The sequence below is a fragment of the Pseudopodoces humilis genome, chromosome 10 (genome assembly GCF_049639895.1).
Source record: "Pseudopodoces humilis isolate 2021_Gansu_Grassland_sample_001 chromosome 10, ASM4963989v1, whole genome shotgun sequence".
NCBI classification, from domain to species: domain Eukaryota; kingdom Metazoa; phylum Chordata; class Aves; order Passeriformes; family Paridae; genus Pseudopodoces; species Pseudopodoces humilis.
Genome location: NC_142209.1, coordinates 30,443,803 through 30,461,765, shown reverse-complemented (window position 1 = coordinate 30,461,765; position 17,963 = coordinate 30,443,803). Strand labels below are relative to the sequence as shown.

The following is a 17,963-nucleotide window of genomic DNA, read 5'->3' as shown; positions in this document are numbered from 1 at the left end:
AGAAAATATTTCAGAAGCTTCGTTGTCTTGTGCTGATTAACGGTGACTCATTTCTTCCCCTTCCACACGCATCCCAAGCTGTCTTTTTGCACTCAGCATTGAGGTGTATAATTAAAATTGAATCATTAAAAGCCTTTTTTTTTTTTTTTTTTTGCATATTTCTGTTTTCAACCACTTTTATCTCCAGGCAAAACCCTGCGGATCCAAATTTCCAGGCTCATCCTTAATAAAATTATTGGGATTGCCTTGCAATTCACACAAAAAGGGGATGTTGTCTGGAGTATTTTGAGTCAAATTCAATTAATTCAATAAATGGAAAGGAATTAAAAGATTAAGTGGCAACGATAAAGTAAAAGTTGTGGACAAAAAGTGATTTTGAAAATAACCATCGTTTTAATTCCTGACCTATGATTAATCCATCTTAAAATTCCTCTGGGTAACTCCACCTCATATTAATCATCGTTCTTTTATTTAGACCTCCAAGAAAACATAAAAATCAAGGTTTTTGAAGCTGCAAGAGCTTCAGAAACGGATGGCACCAGCCAAAAAACTAAATATAGGCAGACAAAACACTTCTCTGGGTATTTTTGGCTGAGAAATAACAGCAGAGTTAAGTCAGAGAGAGCAAAATTACCTTTATTCCCCAGGATTTTTGGGATAGGTTGGCATTTGAAATGACACGGCGGCGGTGACCTCGGGATGTTCGGCCTGCACGCGTTTTGTTGGTAGAAAGGACTTTTGGGGTTTGTTTTGATAGAAGATTTCCAGGATTTGGGGTGGGATGTTGGATGTGACCCCTCAAACCCTGGAGTGCCACACGCTGCCACGGCTCGGGGTTATTGCTCTGAGCCTCGATTGCATGTGGGAATAACCTGTCCCAACCATGCCAGGAATGTGGGATATTCCCTGTGGGAACACTTGGGAATAACCCATCCCAACCACTCCAGGAATGTGGGATATTCCCTATGGGAATACTTAGGAATAACCCATCCCAACCATGCTAGGGATGTGGGATATTCCCTGTGGGAACACTACAAAATATTTGGAATAACCCCATCCCAATCAAGGCTATTCCCTGTGGGAACACTTCACAACATTGGGAATAACCCATCACAACCACTCCAGGAATGTGGGATATCCCCTGTGGGAACACTTCACAACATGAGGAAACAGTAAATTTTATGGAAGTTGTTTCCCTAAATTCCCCACCACCATTTCCTTCTCCAGCTCTCCGTGAGGAGTTAAAATGGCGGCAACGAGGCTGAAATCCAAGGAATTTCCTGTTTCCACACCAAACAAGGCCCCTGCTTCCCACTTTATTTTATTTGGGGATTTGAAACGGATTTAATCTCTAATTTTTATGATCCACCTGCAGACAATCCAGGGGCTCTCATCTCCCAGTAACATTCTCAGCTTTTCCCGCTGTTTTGAGGGATCTCAGCTCTCCAAGATCCCGCCAAATCCCAAGTTCATTCCCAGGAAAAAGCCATAAACAGACCAGGAAATATTTCCACCGACTAAAAACAAAATCCCAGAGCAGAAAATCCTTCATGGCTGTTCCAAGATTTCTCCAAAATATCTCCGATATTGTTAGGAAACTCCGAAAAAATCCCAGGAATTCTGAGTTTCAGGATTAAGTTTCCACAGACATTTCCCAGAATCAGCAAGGAATACTTAAAACCTCTTTTTCCTGCAGATTATGGGATGTTGTGAGGAACACCACTGACCTCCTTTTCCAAGGTAAGGAAATGCCCCCTGGAAATGTGGAACAGGCTTTTGAAATCCGGGAATGATGTTCAATCAGAATAATTGATCCCGCTCATTAGCACAAAAACTGACGGGATTTATGGAAATTATCCATATTTTGAACCAGCTGATGTCCATTCTGTGATTTAAATAATTTTGATTATCAGTATAAAAATTAAACCCCTGGTTTTAAGTATTTTTTTCCTTCAGGATTTTTATTTTTCACACCACATGGGAAGCCAGCTTGTCGATGTTTTTTTTCTTATTACAAGCTTGCAGCACATTCCTTCAGGTTTTATCTCCTGGAATTTAAAATTATTTAAGAAATAGAACTCCAATTTATCCAATTATCACAAGGTCTGGAACGACATTGAAAAAACAAAATACATTTTTTTTAAAAAAAACAAATTTCTTCAAAACATTGTCTCCTTCTGAATTTCTGGGATTCATCCAACAATTTCTGTTAAAGCTTCACAAATATTTCCTTTCATCCATGTGATATGGAAGGAGCATCGGCTTCCTTTCCCAGCCTGGTTCCAGCTTTGTTATCCTTAATTCTCCATGCAAATCTCATCCCCTTTATCAGCCTCACTTTCCTTATCTACCCCTCAATTAATCCCCACTTATTAATCCCTCAATTAATTCCCATTTATCAATCCCTCAATTAATTCCCATTTTATTAATCCCTCAATTAATTCCCATTGATCAATCCCTCAATTAATTTCCATTTTATCAATCCCTCAATTAATTCCCAACAGCTTCCCAGGGAGGCTGAGCTGGCTCTGGCTGAAGCCAGAATTCCCGAGGAAGGTTTGGAGTAACTCAGAGCCCAAAATTATCCTGAATTTCAGTTTGATTTCACTTTTAAGGCTGTTTTTAGTTTGCTGCCCACCACCACCATCTGGAGAACAACGGGAGTACTACAGGAGTAGAGATTGAGTAGATTTATCCCAATTTCAGGAAGATTTCCAGGTGAATGTGGGGAATAGGATCAATCCCTTCATATTTTCCTTACAGATTCTCATCTTCAGGCTCCACAATAAAATGATTCCAGAAGAAAAAAGCCAAAAAATGAGGGATAATAAGGCAGCAAATCTATATTTTAATAAAGTATTTATTGCCATATCCTAAATATTTACCAGCCTCTCTAATCCCTAAAAAAGTGCATTCCAATATTTAATATTAAACCAGATCAACTCCTCATGGAATTCTTAAAGCCTTGATTTCCTCATGCTTTGGGATACCAAATCCAATGAAATAAAAATCCCATTTTTATTTCAGCATCAAAATTTGCTTCCAACCTTTCAAAATATCCAAAAACACCCCACACACCTGAGGGAAATGTGGAGAAATGGTGGGAATGAGCGGCCAGCTGCCAAATCTAAGCCAGGAGATGCTAAGGAGCAAAAAAAAATTGGGAAAAGAACTCTTTTGGATGCTCCAAGTGTAGCTACAAATTTATTCCTCACACCCTCGCTCTTCCCTCCTGCCTGGATTTCTCATCACAAAGCTGGAGTTAGAAAATATGGAGCAGGATTGGGGAAACATTTGAACAACTTGGATGAAAATATAGGGACAAAAATTGTGGAAAAGAAGCTTGGAAGGCTTCTCCATTCCAGATCTCAATCCCATATCCCTTCTGCCTTCCATAAAAAGCTGTTTGGTGGGAATATTCCCTTCCTTTTCCACAGAAAATATTATTACATCCCACCTGGTTTGTGTGATTCCTTTCCCTGGTTTGGAATTACTGCTTTGGGATCAGCCTCCCTTATTTTTTTGGCTGTCTCCAGAAACATCTTCCATGTTTTATCCACTATTTTTTTCCCTTCAAATCTTCGATTAATTTGGGTTTTGGATCATAAATAAGCACTGAGCTTGCAGCTCTGTTGGATTTCTATCCCAAATCCATCATCTTGTCCAACCTTAACATTCCATGATTCCATGACTGGGTTCCCTGAGAGGGTGGGCAGGCCCTGGGAATTCCTTAGGGAAGAACTGCCTGGAATGGGGTAGAGCTCAGTTCTAAGCTGGTCCAGAACCTCTCGATGCCTAAAACTTCAATAAAAAATGGGAATGTTCAGCCCAGTTTTTGTAGGATCAGCCAGTGTAAGTGGTCAGAGAGGTGAGGAGGAGCAGAAATCGGAGCTGGGACAGCGCTGCATCCCAGTCACACCAGCAGCTCCCAGTTCCTATGGAAAACCGGGAATTTTACAGCACTACAGAAGCAGCAACAACCTGAGCAGCGCTGTCAGGTCCGCTGTGACCGCACACGCCGCTCCAGGAAAATCCACATCCACGGATTCTGCTGGAGTGGGAACGAGGAGCAGCGATGCCCTCTTGTGTTCCAAGAGATAAATCCATGACAAATCCATGGCAATTCCTTGCGTTTCTCCCAAACCATGGACAAAGGCGCATTCCAAGCTCAGAGTGAATCCATCCTTCCAAGCCCATCCTATGGAAAGGCTCCTGCTGTCAGGAATGCAAATTCCCGCTCCCACAATGCCCACAAAGGTGAACCAACCCTTTTATTGCCAAAATTCCCAATCCATCTAAAACTAGGGAACTCGTTTGGTTGCATTTATCCCAGCAATGAATCACAAAACCTGGACAAAAGCTCCTGCAATTCCTCTGCCTCAGATATTCCAGGATAGTTTAGAAATCCTATTTTCAGCAGGAAAACTCTTTCCAAAGGACTTTAACAAATGGATTTGGGATGTCCTCTGGAGCTGTTCAAATGGATAGTGCTGATTCCAACTTGGAATAATGATGGGAACATGAAGCAGCAAATAGAGCCAAGAGAGGAAAGTTTAGAAGCTAAAACCAGTCCTAAACCCAAGTGTCAGTGCAGAATTTAAGGTGCAATTCATACAACCTCAATATTCCAATGAAAAGCAGGACACACATCCTTATTTTGCCATAAAATCCCAGCACAGAGCACCCAAAGCTTTGCCTTCCACCTCTCCCTCTGGATTAATTCCCTTGCTTTGGCACTTGACACCAGTTCCAGTTTTGGATCTCACCTCGGAGGAACCCCCTTGTAATCAGCTCTCTGATGGTTTCTTTGGGATTTATCTCGAGTTTATGGGATCCTCCACAGTTGCTCAGATGCAGAGAGTGCTGAGCTTAACAGAAACCCGGATTCCAGCTTGGAATAATGATGGGAACATGACCAGCTGAGATGTTCAGCTGAGAGTAGCTGAGAGTTCAGTGTTTATAGACTAGAACCTAAAACTGACTATAAACCCGGTGTTAAGAGCACAGAATTTAAGGTCACACTAATGTCACCTCAATATTCCTGTGACAGGCAGGACACACATCCTTATTTTGCCATAAGATCCAATTCCAGCACAGGAAAACTCTTCTCTCTCTCTGGATTCATTCCCTTCTTTTGGCACTTCACCCCAGTTCCAGTTCTGGAGTTCACTCAGCTCTCTGATGTTTCCTTGGGGATTTATCTCGAGCTTAACTTTGGATCCCAATGGGGTTTTTCCAGGCCTTTTTCCTCACACAGGGATGGGAAACATCCAGAGAGTCAAAGCCTTTTCCTCAATCCTTTGTGGGAGAGTTTAGCATCACCCTGAACTCTTGTGGGTGCAAAGTTAGGAACACAAATCCTCTGGTTGAGACCAGAATCAGAAGTTTCGGGAGAGGTTTTGACCAAAGCAGAATTTCAAAAAAATATAAAAATAATTTGTTTTATAATCTTACATCCGTGCTACAACAACTGCTAGAGGCTGATTAATCAGATAGAAGCTAATTAGATGTGTGTTTATGATACAAAAAAGAAGGAGAAAACCCCAATTTGAAACCAGAAAAGGAACAAAGCAAGGAATGAATGACTAAAAGCAGAATGAAAGGAGGCTCACCAGTCGTGGTAGGTGGTGATGGCGATGCTGGGAGGGGGCAGCAGGGGCAGGGTGGTGGGTCTGCACACCGTGTCCCTCTCGGGGGTCCTGGCCCGCTCCGTCTGCCGCTGGGCCAGCGGTGGCAGCTGCAGGTTCCCCGAGCAGCACCTGCGGCCTCTCCACAGGTCAATGCCCAGGGTGTGGCTGGAGGTGCTGAAGGACTTGCTGAGCCCACATTCCAGGTAATCCAGGGAGTTCTGCAAACAGAGAGACCTCTGAAATTCCCCAGTTCTGCAAACAAAGGATTTCCTTCATGAGGGTAAACCACACTCAATTCTCCAGCCAGAGCTATCCCAGGAGATGAAAACTCCACAAATCCAGAACTAAATCCTGCAAACAAAGGATTTTCTCCACGAGGATAAGCCACAATTCTCCAGCCAGAACTATGCCAGGAGATGAGAGCTCCACAACTCCAGAACTAAATTTTACAGATTATTTTCTCCATGAGGATAAACCACACTCAATTCTCCGGGCAGAACTATCTCAGAACTAAATTCAACAAAGGATTTCCTCCATGAGGATAAAACTCAATTCTCCAGCCAGAACTATCCTGGGAGATGAGAACTCCACAACTCCAGAAGCTGGCACAGCCTGATTGTTTTTTTATTTTATCATCCCTGAAAGCAGGAAAATTCTCACTCTGGTGAGTGGTGCTCCATTATCAGAAAATCACAGGTCAGGAAAGACCTCCAAGGTCAATAAGCCCATGGAGCTGTGTAAAACTTGGGATAAGAGTGGAAAACATTTATTTATTGGAAAAGTGCCCCAGGATACCCAAACTCTTATTTTCCACTCTTTTCCTACACATTCCAAGTGATTTCCCATTTTTTTGGGAGACCTAGGACAAACCAGCCAGTTAATTCCATCATTCCAAATGGAGACAATTTGGAGAACTGGAGGCTAATTATTAGGGAATTACAGTGATTATTAGGGTAATAATGAAATAAAAAATGCATCACCACAGCAAGTGTTGAGCACTGAGATTTTTGCACATAAAAAAGGTGGAATCCAGAGCAAATACTCCATAAATCCCAGCAACATTCCCTGTTCCCTGCCCACAGTACACTGACCAAAAACCACCAGAGCAAAAAAACCTGGACAAACTCCTCCAAACCTTTCCCAGGAGTTGAATTGTTCATTTTTTAATGTGCTGCTCTTATTTTCTGCTTCTTATCTAAAAATCCTCCGAGATGTTCCATTAGCAAAGCCAAACCATATATATTTATATTTATATATTTATTATATATTTATTTATATTTATATATTAATATTTACATATTTATCTCTTTATTTATATTTATATATTTATTAATATTTAAATATTTATTTATAACCATATTATTTATATTTACCAAAGAAGACAAAATCAACTTTTTAGCTCGTTTTCACAATGTAAAAAAAAGGAAAAGGAAAGAAAAATAAGGAAAAATAAACTTTCAGCAGGAACTCACCTCATCTGCAGTCACTGTCATGACACTTCTGCTTTTCTTCATTATCGAGATTCAAGTGCAGCCAGGGATAAAAAAACTTCTGGTAAATAGAATTTCTTCAGAGGGGAAACCTGAAAGAAAAAAAAAAATTATATATTTTTATTCATAAACACATCTAAATTGTATATTTATATAATCATATTTAAATGCATATTATATAATTATGTATATAAATTATATGCAATTATATATTGATTATAGACTTAAAATTCATATATATGAATATGTAGTAATTATTTAGATATAATTATATATAATAAGTAATTATGTATATAGAGATATAATAAATTATATGTAATTATAATAAATTATAATTATCTATGTAATTATATGTAATAAATTATATATTATTATATAAAATTATATATTTGATATTATATATTGTAATGATATTAATGTATTAATATATTTATGTATTATAGTAATTATATTAATAATTATATGCTAATGAGTATTATTATATAAATAATATTGGTGGTCATAAAGGCCAGGAAAAGACCTTTAAAACCACCAATTTTAACCAGCACCACCTCCATATTCTCCACTAAACCTCAATCCACACATTCTTTGGGAAAAAATTGAAAGGAAGGAGAGTTTAGGAATAATTCCTGAATTTTGTGGAACTCCAGGACCAGGTTGGAAATGGGATGTGGAGGATTGGGCCAGCAGATCCTTTCTGTGAAAATCTGATTCCTCTCACAGCAGAATTTCAGAACTACTTATTCATTTGTAGCAGAATAGTGATAACGATCAAATCCAGCTTTTGTTCTGTGGGAATTGAGGTTCCAAAGCCTGAAGAAATTCCAATTTTTCCTTTAGCCATGACTAAATTACCACTCAAATCTGACTCATCCTTTCCCGTGCCTTCCCAGAAAAATCTGACACCTGGGATGAACATTTCAGGGGAGAATCAACCAGAGCAGAACACTCCAAAGTGGCTTCCTGGGAATTTTTTCCTGATAAACATTTTCTCATCCATTACATTTCCAGCACCCAAATCCTCCAAAAATTTCTGTATCCCAGAGGATCATTTGGGTCTGGGATCAGGGAATGCTGAACAGCAGCAAAGCTTTGCATTTGTTAATAAATTGTGACAAAAAATCACAGTTGGGTCTGATCCATTTTCCTGGAATATATCCCACATGGAACAGGAATTTTCTTTTCACACCAAGCTTCCACCTGAAGGTTTTTGTGTTCCACGTCCGTGTGTTTCAAAACTGGTGGGAAAACACTCCAGCAATTCCAGAGGGATCCAGGCAGGGTATGAATTAAAGGTATGAATTATATTTATCAATTAAATCCCATGGATGCACTGCTTTTCCTGATTTTCCAACTGGTTAAAAAACAGCTGCCCAGCTCATCCCGTGTGAAATATTGACAGAAATTCCTAAAGCACATCCTCACCTGCAGGCTGGGGAAGGTTTGGGATATGCACCCCCATTCCATCGTGTGTTTTCCCACCCCTTTGGGCTTCTCCGTGGGCAGGATTAAAGCTCCGGGGGGATGTGAGGAGCAGATTGATCCCCTCACCCCTAAAGATTCCCCTCTCCCAAGGCTGGGTCAGAATCCCGTTTTTCCATTCCCAGGATGAACAGCGGGTTTGGGAAGCAGAGCTGTTTATCCAGCTCCTCTCAGGCTCCAAATCCAGTTCCTCCCACTTTTCACGGAGGCAGGACACAAACACAGAGTGAAAAACAGCAAGAAATCCCAGTGAAATTCCAATGTGGCACATCCCACAGTCCCACACCTGCTTCTCCCTCACTTCCACAGCGTTCCTGGAGCAGGATTTTTCCTCTCAACAAAATCCTGACCCTGAAAATGCTCAGAGATAAGCCCCAGGCACCTGAATTGTGAATTACCGGAGAAGCTTTTCTAAGGAAAAGGATGGAGGAGATGATCTGATCCCACAGGGAATTGCATCATTGGTGAGCTGGGATTCAAACTGGATTCTCCTTAAAATCCATGAGAACTTCACAGGGAGAGGCAGCGACTCAGACAAGGTGACAGCCACCAAAAAAAAGTGACAATCTCAGGTCTGGCTCTCCCAGGAGGAACAGATGGGCTCCTGCTTCCCATCAAATCATGGAATGCTTGGGGTTGGAAGAGAGATTTAAACTCATCCTGTTCCACCCCTGCCATGGGCAGGGACACCTCCCACTATCCCAGGCTGCTCCAGCCTGGCCTGGGACAATTCCAGGGATCCAGGGGCAGCCACAGCTTCTCTGGGCAATGAGAAAGAAGGGAAAGGCTCCAGACAGAGTCACCCCTGGGCAACTTTTTCCAATGTCCCACCACCCTTCCAGGGAAAATCTGTTTTCCAATATCCAACCTGAACCTCCTGTGGGGCCGTTCCCTCTCCTCCATTCCCCATTCCTGGGAGCAGATCCCAAATCCCCCTGGCTGTCCCCTCCTGCCAGGGACTTGTGCAGAGCCAGAAATTCCCCCTGAGCCTCCTTTGCTCCAGGCTGAGCTTTCCCAGCTCCCTCAGGGATTCTCCAGCCCTTTCCCAGCTCCCTCAGGGATTCTCCAGCCCCTTCCCGGCTCCCTCAGGGATTCTCCAGCCCCTTCCCAGCTCTCTCAGCCTCTCCTGGGGTTCCAAACCCTTCCCAGCTCCCTCAGCTGCTCCAGCCCTCCTTGGACACATCCCTAAGAATTTCCTCTTTTTATTACTTATTTGCTGAGGAAAATGTTGTTCTTTTCCGTGACCTTTTCCCATTTCTTGTGAGCAGCAACAGCTCAAGTGCTCTGAAGAGCTTCTGGCAGCTCCGAGAAATTCCCTCCTCCTCAGAAAACCCAAGCTGTTCCCATTTCCAGCAAAAGCTGGGAAGATTTCACAGAGCTCTGCAGAATACAAGCAAGGGCATCTATTAGAACCAGTGGCTGGAACTTGGGAAAAGCCACTCAGGAAAGAGGGATTTCATGGAATCATGGAATGGTTTGGGATGGGAGGAATCTTAAAGCTCATCCAGTTCTAATTCCTGCCATGGGACACCTCCCTCCCTCCCAGGCTGCTCCAAGCCTGGCCTTGGACACTTCCAGAGATCCAGGGGCAGCCACAGCTGCTCTGGGAATTCCATCCCAGCCCCTCGCCACCCTCACAGAGAGGAATTCCCTGGAATATCCCATCTAGCCCTACCCTTTGGAAGCCATTCCCTGTGTCCTATTCCCCCCATCCCTTGTCCAAAGTCTGTCTCCATCTTTCCTGCAGCTCCCTGAGGTCCTGCAAGGCCACACTGAGATCATCCCAAAGCTTCTCCTCTCCAGGTGAACATTCCCAGCTCTCCCAGCCTTTCCTCCCAGCAGAGCTGCTCCATCCCTCAGATTATCCTGGAGAGGGAGGATAAAATCCCATGGATGAATGGGATCCAGCCTCATTTTCCTGCCCTGTGGTCAGCAAACAGCTGCCCAGCTCATCCGGTGTGAAATCCACCATTCACAGAAATTCCTAAAACACATCTTCACGTGCAAGTTTGGGACTTCCAGCCTCTGGATTCCTCCCAAGAGCTCCACATCTCTCCTCTGCTGCATTCCATGAGCTGGATTTTCCCTCAGAGCTGTCACAGCCTTTATTTCCTGTCACTGCCATTCTGATCTTAACAGCTTTGCTAATTGAGACAGATCACCCAGCTGGAGACGGGATTGGCCACTGTGGCCTTTCCCAAGGCTCTGGAGAAGGAATTCCTGTGGTTTGACCTCTCCCAACATTCTGAAGAAGGGATTTTCTCACTTTGGCCTCTTCCAGGGCTCTGGAGAAGGAATTTCTCCAGTTTGGCTTCTCCCAAGGCTCTGGAGAAGGGATTTTTCCACTTTTGTGTCTCCCAAGGTTCTGGAGAAGGAATTCCTGTGGTTTGCCCTCTCCAAAAGTTCTGGAGAAGGGATTTCCCACTTTTGTGTCTCCCAAGACTCTGGAGAAGGAATTCCTCCAGTTTCGTCTCTCCAAAGGTTCTGGAGAAGGGATTTTCCCACTTTGGCCCCTCACAGGGCACTGGAGAAGGAATTTCCCACTTTTGTGTCTCCCAAGGTTCTGGAGAAGGAATTCCTGTGGTTTGGCCTCTCCCGAGGCTGCCCTGAGCTTTGTCCTAATTGCCAGGCTGAGTTTAAATCCCAAATTTGCTGCTTTAAGCCATCAGGCACTGGGATAAAGCCACAAATTCATCTCCAAGAATAAATCCAACCAATTTTCCTACCAGTAAAAAAATGTTAAAGGCGGGATAATCCTTGTAGATGCTTGAGAAAATTCCAACCAAGTTGGGAATGGCCAAAAAAAAATACCTTTAAATAATTAATCATGATTAAAACTGGGCCTCAGCTTTAATTAGGAGGCACTTTCCTGGGATATCAGCAAGATTAAGAGGATTGCAAGGATTCCTCTTTCTCTGGAGTCAATCCAAGCATTAAAGCTGGGAATATCCCAGTCAGTCTGTCCCAGAAATTCCAGGAATTCCTGGATTTCCAGCAGAGGAGATGATCTGGTTGTCATTTCTCTTCATTTCTTTCAGTTCCAATTAAAAAAAAATCCATATTTTGTTGTCCTTAGGGCTGGCGTGCTCTGCAAATTCCCACAAAACACAATTTATAAATTTTCACCATTTTTGGGAGGGAAATTTTCACAAATTTTCTTGGATTTCTTTTCCTGGAATTTTCACTGGCTCTGTTTTTATAGGAAACTTCCAGACAAATATTCACAGCTTGAGCAGAAAAACAACTCCATTTTCCTGATTATGGCAGGGAATTTTAATCTTATCTCTTTGTGAAAAGCTCATCTCCTGTTGTGCAAAAATGAAGTGAAATTAAAAATCAGCTCTGACAGCTCCAAAGGATTCGGTTCAAGTGTTCCCCACATCAGGATTTCCAAGGTAATTACAGGGAAAAATGAGACAGGCTATTAAAAGATGCAATTTCTCTCCTTCTTGTTCCTTGAGCAAATTATTTGCAGAGCCTCCTACTCTTTAGAGCAGCTGAGCAGCTCTCAGAGATCAGAAATATTATTATTATTATTATTATTATTACTATTATTATTATTATATTATATATAATATATAAAACTTCTATTATAAATATATTTATTAATTTAATATATTCTTATTTAAATCTTTATTTTATCTTATTTTTAATTTATTATTTTCAATTTTTTTATTATTACTGCTTATAATTTATTATTACCATTATAAATATAAATATAAATATACATATAAATATAAATATAAATATTATATTGATAATAATGATAATAATTATAATGATAATTATAATGATAATATAGATAATAATGATAATAATAAAATAAAACAAAATAATAACAATAACAATAACAATAATAACAATAATAACAATAATAACAATAATAACGATAATAACAATAATAACAATAACAATAACAATAATAACAATAATAATAATAATAATAATGTAGATTTTTAGGCTGATTTTTTTCTTGATGTTCCCTCTGTGTTTTTGTTGGGAAAGAAGCATCATCCCTAAGCTTTGCTGGGCTTCCCAGAAAATCCATTGGGATTACAACGGGATAAACACTGGAGAAATAAAACATAAAACATAAAAATAAAAGGTTCCTGTCCCTGATTTATTTCTTCCCTCCCTAAACTCTCCCACAAGTTGAGTTGTAGGACATTTTCTCCAAAAGAGATTTTTAAATCCTCAGATCTCCTTCTCCTAGAATTTTTCTGGGAAGAGCCAAATTTCCTGAAAAGAAGGAATTTTTCCCTTTTTTTCCTTTGAAATATTATTTTAGAGCCAAGCAGCAAAGCCACGCAATGACCCCAAGAACCTCAGGACAGATCCGAGCCCACAGAGCCCGCCGTCGTTCTCCAGAATCTTGGAAAACAGAGATATTCCAACCCTCACCCGTTTTTCCTGATGGAAAAGCCACTAAGAATAGTGGGGAAGGATGAAATCCAGAATTAGAGCTGCAAGTTCATTTTTAGGCTTTTAAATCCACTTTTTTGGGGTTTTCCAAGCTCAAAGTCCCTGGGGAACTCCACAAGAACATCAGAATTCCATCATGGAATTCCAGGATGACTCTCCAAACCCCTCAACCACAAAATTCCACCTCTACAGAGACAAATATTGCCCTAAAATCCACTTTTTTGGGATTTTTAATCTCCTCTTTATGGGCTTCCCAAGCTCAACCCCCCTTGGGAACACCACAAGAACATCAGAATTCCATCATGGAATTCCAGGCTGAAACTTCAAAGTCCTTAAACCCAAAATTCCATCTTTGCAGAGCCAAAAATTGCCACCAAACCCCATTTTTTCAGGCTTTTAAATCCACTTTGTTTTTAGGAGAACCTTGGAAAACCAAGGGAAAGCTGAGACCTGTAAGGAAAGGGTTTGGAGGAAGTTGGGAAAAAACGAGTTTTAAGGTCTCTTCCAACTCGAATCATTCCAGGATTTACACCCAGAAAATGGGAGCTGACAATGGGAAAAGGGCTCTCCAGGATGGAGCATCCTGGTTTTTTTATTCCATGTTAATCCTGCTTTTCCCACATCCCAGATTCCCAAACGCAACAATTCCAGTTCCTGAGGAAAAACACATTCCATGGTTAATTAGAACAAACACTTCCAGACCGATTTTTCCAGCTTTTCTGACCGCAGGCACACACAAAATCCAAATAAAAAGGGAAAATGAGGATTTGTGGCACAACAAATTTAAATCCTGCCCTTCATGTCCTTCCCAGGAAAAGGATTCTGAAGCAGAGAAATTACATTTTCCTCAATATTCATCCAAAACTGCAAAACCTGACTTTAGGAATATTAAACAAGACATGACAGCACCGTGGTCAACTCCAAATCTGATTTATCCCAGGGTTTGTTTTTTTTCCATGTCAGCAATTTCCAGACTGAAATTCTTGTCTGCCCATCCAATAAAAAAAAAAGGAAAAAAAAGAAAATTAAGATTAAAGGAAAAGCATTTGGCATTCTGGAAATGTTCCCGTGTTTTCCAGCAAACGCTTCCATATTTTATTTTGGATATTTGAAGTGGCATCTTGGACAGCACTAATTTATAACGGGAGATTAAAGGGAAAAAAACTGATTTAGAGGGACGTTTCAGCTCTCTTACTCCAGGATTTTTCCTCGGAGTTGAAGCAGATGTTCCTGTTTCCTTAGACTGGGGTTGTTTTCTTTCCTTCTGGATCTGATATTTTGCTTCTTGGGTAAATATTTGTATTTTTTTTCAATGCCAGGCTGAACAATCAGCATTTTTGGTTTTTAATGAAAAAGCGATTTAGCTCATTCTGTGATTTTTTCCCAAATAAAGTGCTCTGAAGTGAGGTGAAAGTGGCAATTCCAGCATTTTCTCCCAATTTCTCCTGGTAATTTCTTTCCCAGTTATCAAAAAATTCCTTTAATTACGTGGAGTGATCCTTGTGCTGCCTCTTGCTGAACATTTTGGAAGTTTTTATCCAATTCCATCACTTCAAAGGCTGCAATTAACCCGGAGAGCTTTGTTCAGTAACCCCTGCTCCCAAAATCCCAGCGCTTCCCGCAAGGAATTCTCATTTCCCAGGGATCAGCTCTGGGTCAGGGTCCTTGTGTGCCACACCATATAAAAAAATCTGCCTCTTCTGGTCCAATTATTCCATGCTGAGGTTGCAGAGGGAATTGAAAAAGTGGGAATTTTGAAATATTGGGATGTAGGAGCATGCCAGGGTGTTCCATGAGGAATCCCAACCTGGATCTGTCCAGCCTCACCAGGAAAATCCCAATTCTGGGGAATGACAGGGACTGAAAATGGAAAAAGCTGCCAGAGGATGGAATTCTGTGGGATATAGGGGAGGAATTCCCGGCTGGGAGGGCGGGGAGAGCTTGGAATAGAATTCCCAGAGCAGCTGTGGCTGCCCCTGGATCCCTGGAAGTGTCCAAGGCCAGGTTGGAGCAGTTTAGGATGGTGGGGATTTGAGGATTTTTAATTTCCCTTCCAACCCAAACCAGTTTGGAATTCTGGGATTTTCCAGGCTGAGGCCTTGAGGGATAAAAGGACCATTTCAAACTAGTCCAGGATATTTTTCCACCTAAACTGGAGGATACTTGGAAAGAACAATGTCCCAACAACACCCAAATATTTTGTTTAGTGCTGCAAATATAAAAATATAACACAAAAATTCTCCGAGTCACAGGAACGACCCAACTTCTCCACAGGTTTTCCCATTTTATCATTAGGGTGCGTTTTCCTTGGACAAAGAAAATGCAGATTAAGAGGATGCACAACTCCCAGATCCTGAAATCCCCACCCAGCTCCCTGAATTCCCAAAAGAGCGACAGGAGAGGAGTTTTACAGCTCTCATTATTTGACATTACTTTGCTGGAAAACTAAAGGACATTCTTGTATTCCTAGGGAAAAAAACAAACAGCAGGATTTAATTCCTACATGGATTATTTGGGGAGAGTTTTCCCAACTTTTCCAGGATCACAAGACATGCAGAGAGACAAGAGGGATGGCACGAGTTGGCTTTCCTGCTGAGGGTTTGGAAGATCCTTGTCCATGCCTGTTGCAGAGTTTTCTGGGGATGGGCAGAGCAGGGAGCAGGGAAAGGGAAGCTCCAGCTCTTCCTCCATGGGCTCCCAGATCCCTTCCCCCCAGAGCTGAGTCACTCAGATCATAAATTCCAACCTCACTTCCCAGTTACTATAACAACTTCAGGGATTTCTTCTCTTTATTAATTACACTCAGCCCTAATCGGCTGCTCCAGGATCAGGAACCCCAGGAGAGCTTCCCTTCTCCCTTCTCCTCCCTTCTCCTCCCTTCTCTTCTCCCTTCTCCCTTCCCTGTTTTCCCTTCTCCCTTCTCCTCCCTTCTCCTCCCTTCTCCTCCCTTCTCCTCCCTTCTCTTCTCCCTTCTCCCTTCCCTGTTTTCCCTTCTCCTTTCTCCTCCCTTCTCCTCCCTTCTCCTCCCTTCTCCTCCCTTCTCCCTTCTCCCTCTTCTCTTCTCCCTTCTCCCAAAGGTTTTTCATTCCCAGCTCGCTCCCACATTCAGGTGCTTCCCTCATGGATCTGCTGCCACAGAGATAAGGAAATGCTGATATGCCTCCCTTTGAAAACTCAGAATAGAAGGAAATGGGTTTTTTCCTCAAAACAAACAAGCTGCCCGAAATAAAACTGCAAAATCTGGGCCCTCAGCTGTTTTCCCGCAGCAAATGTGGAGCAGGGAACAGCTTGGAATATAATCCACCCCAGCAGGGAGGGAATGAGCCCTCTGGGAGCAGAGCTGGGAGGCAGAGCCGGAGCAGCTGGAATGTGATTTATTGGGGCTGAGCTGCACATCCTCGGGTGTGAGAGGGAAACCTCTGCTGCTGGAAAAGGCAGCAAAGGGCGGCTCCAGGCCAGTCCCGAGGTGCTGCAGTGAGCACAGTGTGTCCCTGTTGTTTTCCTCTGGATCAGCTTTGGAGCTGGAGAGCTGAAGGGACAGCTCTACCCCAGAGAACAGAGGGATTCCCTTTTCTTTCATTTAATTCCTTTTCCCTTCCCTTCCCTTCCCTTCCCTTCCCTTCCCTTCCCTTCCCTTCCCTTCCCTTCCCTTCCCCTCCCTTCCCTTCCCTTCGCTTCCATTCCCTTCCCTTCCCGTCCCTCCCCTTCCCTTCCCTTCCCTTCCCTTCCCTTCTCTTCCCTTCCCTTCCCTTCCCTTCCCTTCCCTTCCCTTCCCTTCCCTTCCCTTCCCTTCCCTTCCCTTCCCTTCCCTTCCCTTCCCTTCCCTTCCCTTCCCTTCCCTTCCCTTCCCTTCCCCATAGGATGGGATGGGGAAAATGGAAACGTTTCCTCAGCCTGGAGAGCAGGGAAGGGGAACAGGGAAGGGGAACAGGGGAAGAGGGCATTTCCTGCTCCATTCCCACAGGGACCGAACAGCACTGACCCCATGGAATGACACAATTCCAGACTGCTTTGGGTTGGGAAGGACCTTCAATCCCATCCCACCCCAGCCATGGCAGGGACAGCTCCCACTGTCCCAGGCTGCTCCAAACCCATCCAGCCTGGCCTTGGCCACTGCCAGGGATCCAGGGACAGCCAAAGATCCTCTGGAAAGCCTCAACTTTCCCCTCAGTAAGGAATTTCTCCCCCTCACCAAATCCCTCCCACCTGAATTTCCTCGGCTTGGGAACAGCCTGTGCCTCCTCACAAATGACTGCAGGTCTCTGATGGAAGTTTTGGCAGATTCCCAGAGAATTTATAAATGAAAATTCCAATATCACTTGATCCATTTATTTTTAGGAATGTGTCTCCTGCTCTCTGAAAGAAAATAAAGTCCCACTTCAAATTCCAGCCCCAAAAGATGGAAGCCACTGGGTGCAGTGCAGAACCTGGACTTCCTGCAGCTGGGATGGCTCTGGAATGAAGCATTCCTGCTCTTTTCTCCATAGAATTCCCCAGTTTTAGGCCTGGAATGCAGAACCAAACTCATCTGCAGGATCATTTTAACCCCCAGCCAGATGGAGAACACTCCTTTCCCCCTCCTCTGCAGGAAAAGGGAAGAGGATCCGAGCCCACAGAATTCCAGCTGGGAAAGAAGCCCTCTCCAGATATCTCAGACTTTAAAAAATCATGGAAATGACGATTTGATTCTATTTCCAGTGTGAAAACCCTCGCTGCTTTAGTCACCAAGTCACAGATAAACACAGGAGGAACATTTTTGTGCTGCCTCCAATTTTTTCCTGTCTCAGATGACAAATTTCCATGAATTTCATCCCTCTGATTAAAGAGCAGTTGTTACACACCTACAAATACCCTTTAAAAATCCATCAGTGCAAGCACAATTCCAAAAAAAAAAAAAAATTAATGGAAGCGTGGATCTGAAATTCAAACCCAAGCAGCT

General features: G+C 42.6%; 1 protein-coding gene across 1 annotated transcript in view; it reads right to left on the bottom strand.

Moving 5' to 3' along the window:
* Positions 1–7,186, bottom strand: part of PDE4B (phosphodiesterase 4B) — a 145,739-nt gene extending 138,553 nt beyond the window's left edge. The window contains exons 1-2 of the mRNA XM_088060364.1: positions 7,103–7,186; positions 5,613–5,848 (exon numbers count right to left, since the gene is read on the bottom strand). Of these exons, the coding sequence (XP_087916490.1) occupies positions 5,613–5,848; positions 7,103–7,144 (278 nt within the window). The 5' untranslated portion in view covers positions 7,145–7,186. The remainder of the gene's footprint in view (positions 1–5,612; positions 5,849–7,102) is intronic.
* Positions 7,187–17,963: the final 10,777 nt, after the last annotated feature.